This window comes from Tasmannia lanceolata, unplaced genomic scaffold (assembly GCF_043159265.1).
Source record: "Tasmannia lanceolata isolate RefF3 unplaced genomic scaffold, GAP_Taslan_0.1 ptg000015l, whole genome shotgun sequence".
NCBI lineage: Eukaryota > Viridiplantae > Streptophyta > Magnoliopsida > Canellales > Winteraceae > Tasmannia > Tasmannia lanceolata.
Window position 1 is genome coordinate 54,032,332 of NW_027518692.1, and position 12,529 is coordinate 54,044,860.

At 39.1% G+C, this 12,529-nt stretch overlaps 1 protein-coding gene across 1 annotated transcript; it reads left to right on the forward strand.

The window, feature by feature from the left end:
* Nucleotides 1–1,944: 1,944 nt before the first annotated feature.
* On the forward strand, nt 1,945–11,395 carry LOC143892435 (small ribosomal subunit protein uS13z/uS13y/uS13x-like). The gene is made up of 4 exons (XM_077397056.1): nt 1,945–2,101; nt 2,267–2,427; nt 3,244–3,432; nt 10,947–11,395. The coding sequence occupies exons 1-4, from the start codon at nt 2,099–2,101 to the stop codon at nt 11,050–11,052; spliced, it is 459 nt and encodes a 152-aa protein (XP_077253171.1). The 5' UTR covers nt 1,945–2,098; the 3' UTR covers nt 11,053–11,395.
* The last annotated feature ends 1,134 nt before the right edge of the window (nt 11,396–12,529 follow it).

Consider the following 12,529-nt stretch of genomic DNA (forward strand, 5'->3'; position numbering starts at 1 on the left):
ATTTTTTTCTCCCACATAACTCCCGGGAACAAAAAAAACCCGGCAACCAAACAGAGCATAAAGGGTGGGAAAATGGGCTTTTCCATATCATTTTTTTCTTTTTTGCAAATATTCCACATGTGTAATTCTATTTTCCCTGGAAAGCAAGTGAGCACCAGAATTCTGTCTTACAAAGGTCTTGTCATGGAAAAAATAAGCTGTTTTCCAGGGATTTGCTTTCTTGGGAACGCAAGTGAACCGAGCCTCTGGTAATGTGGAATTTTGGGCCAGATTAATGGATCATGAGAAGGTTTAGGGACCCAAAAAAGATTTTTTAACAAAGATGGAGGAAGAAATGGGACACGAGGGTAAGAAAAGATTGGGACTATCTGATCCATCATTCTTCCCCATTTGTATCTGTTTCTTCTGTTTTATTTGTACCGGTTCTCTAGATTTCTTCCTTAATTACCCAACTAAGCTGACAACTGCTGCTGGGATTGGACAGTGATGAGAAATGTCAACAGAAAAGCCAAGAAAGTTGCTTCAGGGGGGGGGGGGGGGGCAGAGCATGGTTGTTATTTAATAATCAATAAATCATTAGAAAGATGGCACAAATTTCAATTTAAATTTCTTTTAATTTAAAAATCCAATAATATTTATTTTTTCATCCCTAGAGAAAGTTTATCCAATTTCCCTCGGTGACTTTACACATTATATTTCTAGGCCTACTATTGGGGGACCCACGATCAGGAATTGTAGTCATCCTAGCCATTTAATATGTTCTAGATCGTTGATTTTTATCACATGATGATGTTATTAATATTGTTTAATTTAGCTTCAAGGGAAACACAAATAAATAGAGAAGTTATGCAGAAAAAACACAAATTAGAAACACAATAAATTTACGCCACGTTTGGATACCCATAAGATTTAGATTTGGATTTAGTTGATATTTTGAACTGGATCATATCCTTAGATTTCCAAATCAGCTACAACAGTGCAAAAAATTTCGATTTTCAAATCTGTTCTGCCAAACATTATTGGGAAATCAATATTTGGGGCAACTTCCTTCACTGTCGCTGCTCCTCGACATTGCTTCTACAGTAGTGAGACACCCCTCCCTCCCTCTCTCTCTTAAAACATGATCACGAAGATGATTGATGTATTTTGTATCCAAAACTCAAATCCAAATCAAAATACAAATGCATGTGGTATCCAAACGGGCCTATTATTCGTGATAAATAGAGAAGTTATGCATTAAACCTTGCATTTTGATGGGTGGGCCCCAACATTTTACACATGCATAGCATATTAGGGCGCCCACCATTTTACATCACATGACAAGTTGGGGCCTACGATTTTAAAGTTTATGTTTTGATTGGTGGGGTCCACCATCTCTTGCATAAGGTGGAGCCCACAATGTACGCCTCGTATTCTCGAGATTTTGTATTTTGTTTTGCGTGAAGTTCAGTATTTTTCAAAGAGTACAAGGATGCCCAATTTTTTTTAAAATGTATGGTGTGGCCTACGTCATAAGATGATCCAAACCATTCATTTGTTGGGCCACTTCGTAAATAGGTTACACCCCTTAATTTATCTCCACATGGTTAGGATCATCCTATGGAGATGATATATGGGGTGATTTACTTTGTGACCCAACCAATAAAGAGTTTGGATCCTCCTATGAAGTGGGTCGCATGGTACATTTAAAAAATATTGACCGGCTCCATAGGATGATCCAAACCGTCCATTAGATGGGCCATTCCATAAATAGGTCTATAGATGGTTAGGATCAACCTATGGAAATAAATTTTTGGGCACATCCTATTTAGGCTGTGGCCCATCTAATGGACGGTTTGGATCATCCTATGGTGCGGGCCATACCTTAAAAGTGAGAGTGCCCTCATCAAAATACAGTAGTGCTGATTTGGTTATTTCAAATTAAAAGGCCGCACAAGCAATTCTGAATTCCAATAGAGGGTATTATGGTCAATAAAAAGAAAATGAATAAAAGAAAACGGAACCCCCAAACCCTAAGAATCCCCAAACCCTAATTTTTGTTCCTCTTCGGTTTGGCTCTAGCTGTAAACGAGTTTCCAAGCTCCATCTCTCAGTAGAAATGGTATTTCCTTTTCAATTCTCTTTGGATCTCTCTTCTTTGTATTGTACACCACCTTTTACTGATAGAGTCGATGTTTTTGTTTTGTTTTTTTTTTTTGAAACGCAAAAACCCTAACTTTGGTTTTTTTTTTTCTTTCTATCTGATCATGTTTTGGGTTTTTACCAGTCTCTAGTCGCGAACGAAGATTTCCAGCATATTTTGCGTGTTTTGAACACCAATGTTGATGGGAAGCAAAAGATCATGTTCGCACTAACCTCCATTAAAGGTATCGGGAGGCGTTTTGCGAATCTCGTCTGTAAGAAGGCCGATGTCGATATGAACAAGAGGTTTGATTTCTGTATTGGGTTTTGTTTGGTTTGGTTTTCTCTCTCTGGGTTTGTCAGGATTTAGAGATTTTAGATGTTTTTTATTTATGATTAAATTGATGGATTCTATAAATGTTTCTTTGTAGCCTACCAAAAATAAAATAAATGTTTGTTGGTATTATCTATCGTTGTTGGGTTTGCAAGTTTTCTTAGGTGAAATAATTTCGAGCTTTTTTAGCATGTTATTTGATGATGTATATTGGGGATTTTTTATAAAGTCTAGTATTTTTCAAAAAAGAACTGTACGGCTCACACCATAGGATGATTCAAACCTCTATTTGATGGGCCACGATGTAAATAGGTTGTGCCCAAAAAATCACTTCCATATAGGTTGATCCTAGCCCTCTCATCTATAGAGTTTTCCATAGATCAGAGGGCTATGACTATCCTATCGAAATGATTTTTAGCGCACAACCTGTCTACAGTGTGGCCCATCAAATAGACGGTTTGGATCATCTTATGGCGCAGGCTGTACAGTATGTTTTGAAAAACACTGGACTACACGGGCTTACACCATATAAAATCTCTATATTGGAAGCGTTTTTTTTATTGGTATATGAGTTTCTGTATGTGGGTCTGATTTTTTTGGTGTTTATTGTATATGTTGAACTTTGCTAGTTTTTTTAATTAAAGTTTATACTCTCTCTCTCTCTCTCTCTCTCTCTCTCTCTCTCTTTTAATGTTGTAGGTTTTTCCCCTGCACTGTTTGTGAATTTTGCTAGATTTTTGGGGGTATAGGCATTTTTTTAAATTTAAATGTTGCTCTGGTTTTGTTAGGGCTGGTGAATTATCTGCTCAAGAACTGGAGAACCTCATGGTGATCGTTGCCAATCCTCGGCAATTCAAAATTCCAGACTGGTTTTTGAACAGGAAGAAAGATTACAAGGATGGCAGGTATTCTCAGGTAGTCTCTAATGCGCTGGATATGAAGCTGAGAGATGACTTGGAGCGACTGAAGAAGATAAGGTATTATTTTATTTGTTTTAATTTATTATGTTAGATATCTTGGGTGCTTTTATTTTGAGAATGGAATGGTGCCAAGTTTTTATTTTTATTATTTGATATGGCATTTGCTTATTCTGTAATTCTTATGCTTGTAATCTTGTGGATCGATTGGATTTTATTTTATATGGTGATCTCTTACTTCACTCATATTCAATTGTTACAAATTTATACAATACACTGGGCTGTGTAATTTTTGACTTTGAAATGTCAAGCAGATTGGATGAGTTAAATAACCGTGTTGTCTTGTTTATGCTTGAAGAAATGATTATGTTCGTAGAGTGTCATTGTTAATGTGTAATTTCGTATACCTACACATTCCCTGATTGAAATGTTGGTATGGATTGGGGATTCTGGTGAGATAAATGTTTACAAGTCAGTGGTGAATCATTTACTTGTTCAACTCGATCTAGTTTCAGCCTACCTAGTTAATAAAAAATTATTTCAACTCACCTTAGTTGACCTTTATTTTCCCTTGGACGAGTTCTCGACTGAGTGCCAAGTTTTTAAACATTTGGAGGGGTTCAACTTAAATCTCTCTCCCTCTCTCTGTTTCTGGGTCTCTCCTTGGACTAGAGTGTGTAATTCTAAAGAGAAGAGAGCAGACATGGAAAGATCTTCGGACTTTCAATAATTTTTACAAAATGTATTATTGGAATTTCATATCAAATATAATTTTCTATAATGAACTCAGAGTGCATAAACTTAATGAAATAAATCAACTGGTACTTAGTACCTCAAATGGATGAATTCTCAATCAAGTTGACAAACATTCACTGATTAACAAATTTAACAAATGTAGATGAAAGTAGCAATTAGATCACGCATCAAGATGAGGTGAGAGTCAAAACTCACTGTCCTTAAGGCAAGATGCCTTCACTACGACGAGTTAGGAGTGCAAATGAGTTGATGACAATTGTCACTAGGATTCAGCAACTCTCACTACAGGGAGTGTGCACTCATGAACCTAAAAACCTGGCGAACACGCTGTGTTCCTTAACGACTTGAAAGAAAAGAGAAAACTTGAACCTTTTTACGATTTGGTGATCCAACTTTAGTCAGACACCAGACACTTAGAGGTATTGGTAACTAGGTTTTCTATTTTTCCATAGTTCGTAAGGAGTTTTATTTGAGTCCCTGAAATGTAACTTGTTTATTATATAACAAGTAACAAGTAGAGAGAAGTGCATCTCACAAAGTTTAGGTAAACCTGAACTCGCTCCCTTGACATTAACCATGTTTGTTAGGTTCTATTGTTCCTTTCAGCAACACCAACTTTTTGAAGTTGGCTTGCAAGGTTTATATTTTCAAATTAAGGATGACCTAACACATTATTTAAAATCATTAATTTGCTGGACTTTAGGTCAATCGTTGGACATGGTGTCTAATTCGTCAAATACATGTTAGCTTGTCGTCTTATGTCGTCTCATGTTTCAAAATACTGGTTAACATTGATGTCCCTACTTAGAGATTGATTCATGAATTTTGACACCTTGGAGATTTGGGAGGGAGTACTCCATGGATGATCTGTTCATCTTTCATTCCCCCCGGAGTGGCATAGTTTTCTTGGTTGCCATCAATCTAAGCAAAGTTCTTTTAAAGCACCCTTACCTTTCTAAACTAAGAATAATATGGCCGAGATGTTGGTTAAAGCGATAAATATTGTGCGTCTCTTTCTCCTTTCTTTGCCCAATGTAGTTGGGAATCCATTTTCAAATATTCCACTCCGTAGAACTTGCATCACTTGATGGAGTGCTTTTTATTTTTCTGAATGATGCAAAAGCCTATCAAGGAAAGAAGCAATAGGATTGATATGGTCAGTGGAAAATAGAGAAGGAATGGCACGTAACAACCAAGTCAAACAAGTTACTCAAGATGGAAAGGGGTAATAACGAACGAGAATTCCCTAGACACGTGACTCTTCAAGCCTAGTAATCCTCATCTGCATTGGCTGACCGAAACATGTGTTGGTAAGTAATAGCACGCCCGTCTATATGATCCAACCTTACTTATGATTATCGTTTCGGTGGACATTTTGCTTTGTTCACTGAAATAAACTTGGAATTGGCACTTGATGGACCTAATTAATATTAAATTTAGTGCAAAGCATCAATAAAGCTCACCTTTCATCATGCTTTATGCCAACTATGAATATTAAAAACATAAATCAAGTTTCAAATTGTTCAAATCTCTCGCTTTTGTTAGATGGGTCATCATGCTCACTTGAGTGGTACATCTTGTCATCAACTTCACAAACATCAACATCGGCTTCAATGCGACGATGTCCTCATCTCATTTGTCTGCCCCAAAACTGGTCGGTCCACTTTTTTTTTTTTTTAATGGTCTGGTTGGTCCACTTGTTGTTAGCCTGAATCCTCCAGGTGAAAATAGCAGGACCATCCTCTGCTATCTAGTTCATCATGACATCAAGAATGTCTTGGCCAAAAGGTTTGCTAGTGGTTGATGTCCTGAAATGAGTACATTAATTAAAAACACTACCTTTCTCGAAACTTCAAGTTATCGCGCACAACGACTTAATATTCCTATCTCTGGTGCTTAAACTGGTTCCTCTTTGCAGAGTGGATGAACTCGTAAGTACTCCAATTCCTTTTGCATTTTGTCGCACTACAAGTCTAGCTAACTGCCATAATTGCAATAATTTGCAGTTATGAGACGCCATTACTGAAACATGGCTACCATTCAACTGTAATGATAAAGTTATCACATTTAGTAATGCATCATTAAATTTTCAATTAAAATTAACTTCAAATCAAAACGTAAGATATAAATGATTTATTTTACTTGGACCTAGTTTGTTTCCATTGCTGATTGTCTGATTGCCATAACTATGCTTAAGTGACTCAAGGCTTTGTGATACACCTCAACTTGAGATATCATGTACTTTTGTTTTTTTTTGGAAATTTGAGATATCATTTACTTTTATCAAGTATCAATCTACCAAAGCAATCTATTGGTGACCTTGTTATGCCCGGAGAAAGTGGGGCTGGAAAATAAAGCCAGGTCAAGGACACAACTTGCGACATGAAGGGGACTGCGAAGCTAGTTATCCTATATTCTATCAACAACTGTCTAGATCAGCATTAAAAAAAACCTGTCTAGATCGGTATTTACTCAACTCACTGATATGATTTCCTTTCAACCCACATGCAAAGAAAACCCGAGGGTTGAGTCTTGCAACCAATAGAGCAGCCTGTTTATTTTTTCACATCGAGAAAGAGTTGCCTATACATCTTGGTGGCTCCCATAGTGGTTGGGCTCGGTTCTATTTCACGGATTGAGAATAACCTTAGAAGCAGGTGGGCCGGCAATAAGCTAGGTGATCTAAATCAACCCAGGATCGTAAACAATGGTGAACACCTGCATTTCGCGACAGCAAGCATACGGAGACGAAAACCTAGTACCTGTACCCATTGACTGCAGAGATATAGTGGAAAACAATCTATGATTTGTGGACACGGGCACAAGTGTTGCGTGTCGACACGGCAAACCCCCAAAATTTAGAAACGGGGACACGGCTAAAATAGGAAGTATATATAATCCTGATTTGTGCATATAGATTTGTGTGCGGAGTTTTGACACGGATATGGGGTGTTTGACATGGCTAACCCGTAAAAATCTAGAAATAATGGCACGTACATATAAAGTTACCTATACTTCTAGCAGACATTTAAAAGTGTCGAAAAGAGTGTGGACACTTGTGGACACGGGTGTCGTGTCAGACACAATACGTGTGTCAACAATAAATTCAATGTTTCTGCCAAATCATAGAAAACAATAGAGGAGATCAACGACTTTCTCAGATGGAGAGATAGATGGCGACCCTCATGTCGATATCGCAACTGATGTCTATTAAAGAGGTATCAACCTCGCAGCCGAATCCTAAACTTGCCACCCATGAGAAAGAGGTGGAGGTCGAGAGTAACCGGGAGGAGGAAGAGATCCAACACCACAGGCATCCGACTCCAGAGAGAGCATACTAGTCCAACCTTGAGAGGTGGAAGCTGGGATCCACATGTCACTGTACGATGGCAAACTCGACGTAGAGAAGCTTGATATGATTGGATCGACAAGAACGGGACTTATTTCTCGATCTACCAATGCACAAATAGCTAGAAAGTGAATTTTTGCCATTATGATGCTGATTAGTCACGCCGTTACATGGTGGAATTCATATGCAAAGATCAAGGGATTGGCTGGCGTGACTTGAGGCAGTTCCAAGCTATGATTCAGAAGTAGTTTTACCCCCTTAGAGACGAGATGGGACAATGGGTACGATGGCAGTACCTATGGCAACAATTCGAACTTGGATGCAAGAATAAACTACAGTATTTCATAAGCAAGCAATAGTGCTTGGGAAACGTCAAAATTATCTCCATTGGCACCATCGAGCAAGCCAGCTTCAAATCCATGGCAATCAAAAATCTACATTGGAGGCGCAAAAAGGATGATTCGACGAGAGACAAATCTAACTATGATCATGGTTTTAAATTTCGACCGAAATCCGAAATTTCTCGGATTTCGGTGAGGAACGAAACGAAATGTTACCGAAACCGAAATTTCCGAAATTTACCATTTCGTAAATTTCGGTAATTTCGTCAAAACTTTTAATAAAATAATAGTTTTTATTGCATTAAAGAATTTCGAACGAAATTACCGAAATTTTGGTAATTTCGATCGTCCTAAACAAACGGGATTTCCATTGGCAAATACCAAATTTCGCCCGAAATTTTGGGATTTTGATTGGCAATACCAAATTTTGCCCGAAATTTCGGTTTCGGATTAGTCTGAAATTTTAGCCGAAACCAAAATTTAAAACCATGACTACGATTCGAAGCTGAGCAAGTACACTAACACAGTCTGCAAGGTGTGTTGTGATAACTGCAAATGGACTGGACATACGACTGAAGAGTGTTGGAAGTTGCACCTTGAAATCTGACCAAAGAGATACGACACGAGGGGAGAATTCCAGATCTACACTGCACACTACAGGAGCCAAGGAGTTACCTGAGCTTCACGAGGCTGACGAAAAGCTAACCTCATGGCTAGGTCAACCGAAACACCGTAGTTAGACGAAAGGGAAGAGCTCTTTCCATGTGCGGATCCAGGTGAAACAAATCGTGGTGCGAGACATCATCAATCCATGCAGCCAAAAGAACCTGATTTCCAAAGGAATGGTCATCAAGATGGGGCTGTCAATTACCCCTCACCCGTGGCTATATCCTCTGGGATGGATCCAAAAGGATGTGGATATGAAGATCACTCAACAATGCCCCAAGTTTGCCATCACTAAGCGAGTCGTGGACGAGGTGACATGCGAGGTGGTACCGTTGGATGTTTGCCAAATGGTCCTCGGTAGCCTGTATTTGCGGGATAGAGATTTGATTCTCTATTGAAGGGAGAAAAAGTACTGGCTCGTGAAAGTTGGGAAGGAGTACATCATCAAAGCTAACCAACTCATAGGAGATGCGACATCCTTTATCTTCGCAACCTAGGCTTAGATGATGGTCAAAGCCAGCAAATTTGCACTGCTGATGTTCAGACCCAAATCCCTCGCCCTACCATTGACTGGAGCATCATTACTGATCAAGGAGCCTTGACAGAAAGTGGCACACTGTTTACCTCCCAAGAGACCACTGGAGAACAAGATACGTAAGCTGAAACTGTTGGCTAAGGAGCGATCACATTGGGCTTGACAGAAGCAAAACAATACCATGACCAACGTGGGGCCAAAGGTGATCCTCAGAAGGTAGAAATTGCTTGGCTACATTCAAACAAAAGAAAATGGCATGTGAGGCGGAGACCGGGAGACGGACCTCAAAGGCTTGGTAATCAAGATGAGGCGGAACTCGTGAACAGCTAATGACAGTATCCATATGGGGCCAGATTGAGCGCCATTTGATTGAAAAGGGTGAACCAAGGCTAAGCCAAGCAACCTTTTCCCCTAACAGCCTTAGCTCCGTCTGCCGGCTCATCTGTTTACCCGAGCTTGGCTTGCTTATACCCCTAGCAAGAAGCAATCCTTACCCTTACCTAACTTACTGTGAAAGAAGGCTAAGCGAAGCGAAGCAACTAGTTTACTTGCTTGCCAGTTCTGAACAACAAGAACAACTCGCTAGCTCCAGTTACCACTAGGTCTCCAGTCGGTGAAAGCAACTTGCAAACTCTGTGCACGACAAGTAGGAAATCCATAGTGTGTCCAGTGAGACTAGTTTGATTAGATAGCTAAGTAGTGAGCGAGTAAATGCGAAAATGAGGGATCAGTGCCCCAAGGCCCAATAATGGTAACCTTGCGAGTCTGGAAGTCATATCAGTGAATGTTATTGTCTTCACTTGCTCTACTGATCTGTCGATTCAATCGTAGTCTCATTATTTGATGCCCTTTTGATTGATAGATACCATGTGGGGGGGCGCTTGCAGCCTTCCCCCATCTCCACATCTAAAATTTGCAGGGGTGCGTGAAGGGGGACACCTGTGTGGGTTCCACATGTGGTAGCAACCACGGGTACCAAGTGTCTTTTTGGCCACAGTAATGTTGTGTGTTTTGGTACCTGTGGAGAATTTGCTGCTCTAAGCAATTCTTATTTAGGTGGACTCTAGTCCGAGACATATTTGGTTGGATGGGTTCATGAGGAATCCTTGGCATGGGTGAATTAGCTGGATTGCTAGTGAAATGTTGTTGCATAATTGGACTACAGTCTATAGAATGCTTGGTAATTGGGACTGGATTTACAATTTTGTAAAGGAGTTTCAGAAGGAGACTTAACACTTTGGGATTCCAATAGATTTGAGGTGGTAGCTAACTGTAGCACTCCACATAAGACGCATTTCTACGAGATTCTGAACTTTGGGAAACTCTGTAAGAGATGAGTTAAGATTTGGTTTTTTTACTCACTGGAAATTAGATGTAAGCTGGGGCTTTTGTTCCCATGGGATTTGGTATTTTCCGTGGCGTCTGGCATATAAAATTGATGAAATAAGGGATCTGATTTCTATTATCCATCCCTCTCTGCAGCACAGGCGTAGATCGGCGAATGGATGGGCCGATACCCTCGAGGACACCCTTGTAATTGTACACGAACCCCTGGAGCTTTAGCTGGTTTTTTACATTATTTTGTAATCGACCTTATTCGTGGTACTTGTTTGCCTTGGGGGACGGCTTGTCCCCTTGTATCGATTTTGACTAATGCAATTTAATATTACCTTCAAAAAAAAAGGAGGAAGAAAAGAGGATGCATTCTCCACTTTCCCATATTTGGCTTGCTGAATGCTTTTTTTGCAAAAAGTCACTGTTATCTTTTGCTATACATGATTTTTCAGAAGCAATCTCTTGTGAAGAACCATTTTGAGCCTGTGCTTTCAGAAATCCTCGTGCCTTTAGAAATCCTTGGGATTATTATGACCGTGATCACATGTTTACGAGATGCAGTTGTGACTTCTTGTCATATTTGGCTGTGCAGGAACCATCGTGGTCTCAGGCACTACTGGGGTCTTCGCGTTCGTGGTCAGCATACCAAGACAACAGGCCGCAGAGGAAAGACGGTTGGTGTCTCTAAGAAGCGCTGAGCCTTTTTTATCCTCTTTGGCCAGGTGAGAGTGTTTTCATTTTCGTAAACTCTTTGTAGTGGGTTTTTCATACTCAATTATAAGTGTCCAATTTAGCGACTTAACTAGAAATTTAGTGGAAATTAGTCGATTATGATGTTATTGGAAATGTTAAACAAACTTCCTATTTATTTTGGTGTGAAGCTTTTGGGTGCTGAAAACTGTTTCATTTTCTGTAAAAGTTCCATGCAAGATGGGCAATTCATCTGGTGTCCACCAACTGGATGGGCCATATAGACAAAATTGTGGTGATTGGACCATCCTATGATACTATTTAACCTTATTGGTGCTGTTGATTCTTGCTTATTTTTTGTTCGTGGTATTCATGGCCCAAGCCTTTTTTAAAAAATAAAAAATAAATGGCGCAAGTCTTTTTTTTTTAAAGGGCCATTTCTTTTTAAAAAAAACATGGCCCGAGCCTTTAAAAAAAAAAGACATGCCCCAAGCTTTTGATGGACAAAGAATGCAGAATGCACTCATTAGTGGTTTTAAACCAGGAGAGATGCACAAAAGATTTCAAGTAGAAAATTTATGCTATTGGGTATTTATTCAGGTACTCCTAGTGCTTGTAAAGTGAACTGACATTGATTTTCAAACATCGCAGAACAGAATGTAATATGATGAAATATCATGCAATAGATGTAGGCATGGTTTGAAATGGTACAAAATTTCGGTCGGAATTCCCTGAAATTTCAGGAAAATCTCCCAAAAATCTGGATTAACTACCTTTAATTAATATTTTCCTGAAATTTCAGCCGGAATTACCGAAGGAATTCTTCAGTAATTTCGTTCTTGTACGTGGTAACATATTATTTGATTTGATTTTGTCCGAAATTTTGAAATATTGGCTGAAATTTCGGTTTTGGAGAGGGGCGAGATGCATTATGAAACTGAAATTTGAAACCTTGGATGCAGGACAGGGAATCTCATTCATTGTTTCTGCTAGAGAAGTTCGTATATGGCCATATATCTATAGGAAATGTCCTACCTTTAACAGGTTTAAAGTACCCAAAAAAGAGGAAGAGGATCTTATATTCAAATGGATTTCAATTTATTTGAATGATGACAGTATGATTTGTCCGTAAGCAGTGGTTATAATTGTTTTAGAAATGATTGCTTAATGACTTCCCAAGAGGCATTAATGTCATTTTTGCACGTAAGATTAAATTAATAAGTCCCTAATAAGTATTGATTTTTTCCACGGAGACGATACAACAGAGCCTTCTAATCTTCCTACGGCAAAATCCAGATGCTGAACCTGTTGAAATGTAGGAATTTGATGTGGGGTCACACTAGCGAGTTACTTTATTTTGTAAATATTCAGGCAATATGGTCCTCATAACTTGAGGGGACTACTGGTACTAGGGATAACAAACAAAAGAGGAGGGAGTTGGGAATCTTTAGGGGCTGCATGGATGCGTGGATTTTACAATCCAGG

Excerpts from the sequence above, each read along its gene's own strand:
- LOC143892435 (XM_077397056.1), top strand. Across the intron at positions 2,428-3,243 it reads GATGTCGATATGAACAAGAG|GGCTGGTGAATTATCTGCTC; the intron begins GTTTGATTTCTG and ends TGGTTTTGTTAG. Across the intron at positions 3,433-10,946 it reads GAGCGACTGAAGAAGATAAG|GAACCATCGTGGTCTCAGGC; the intron begins GTATTATTTTAT and ends TTGGCTGTGCAG.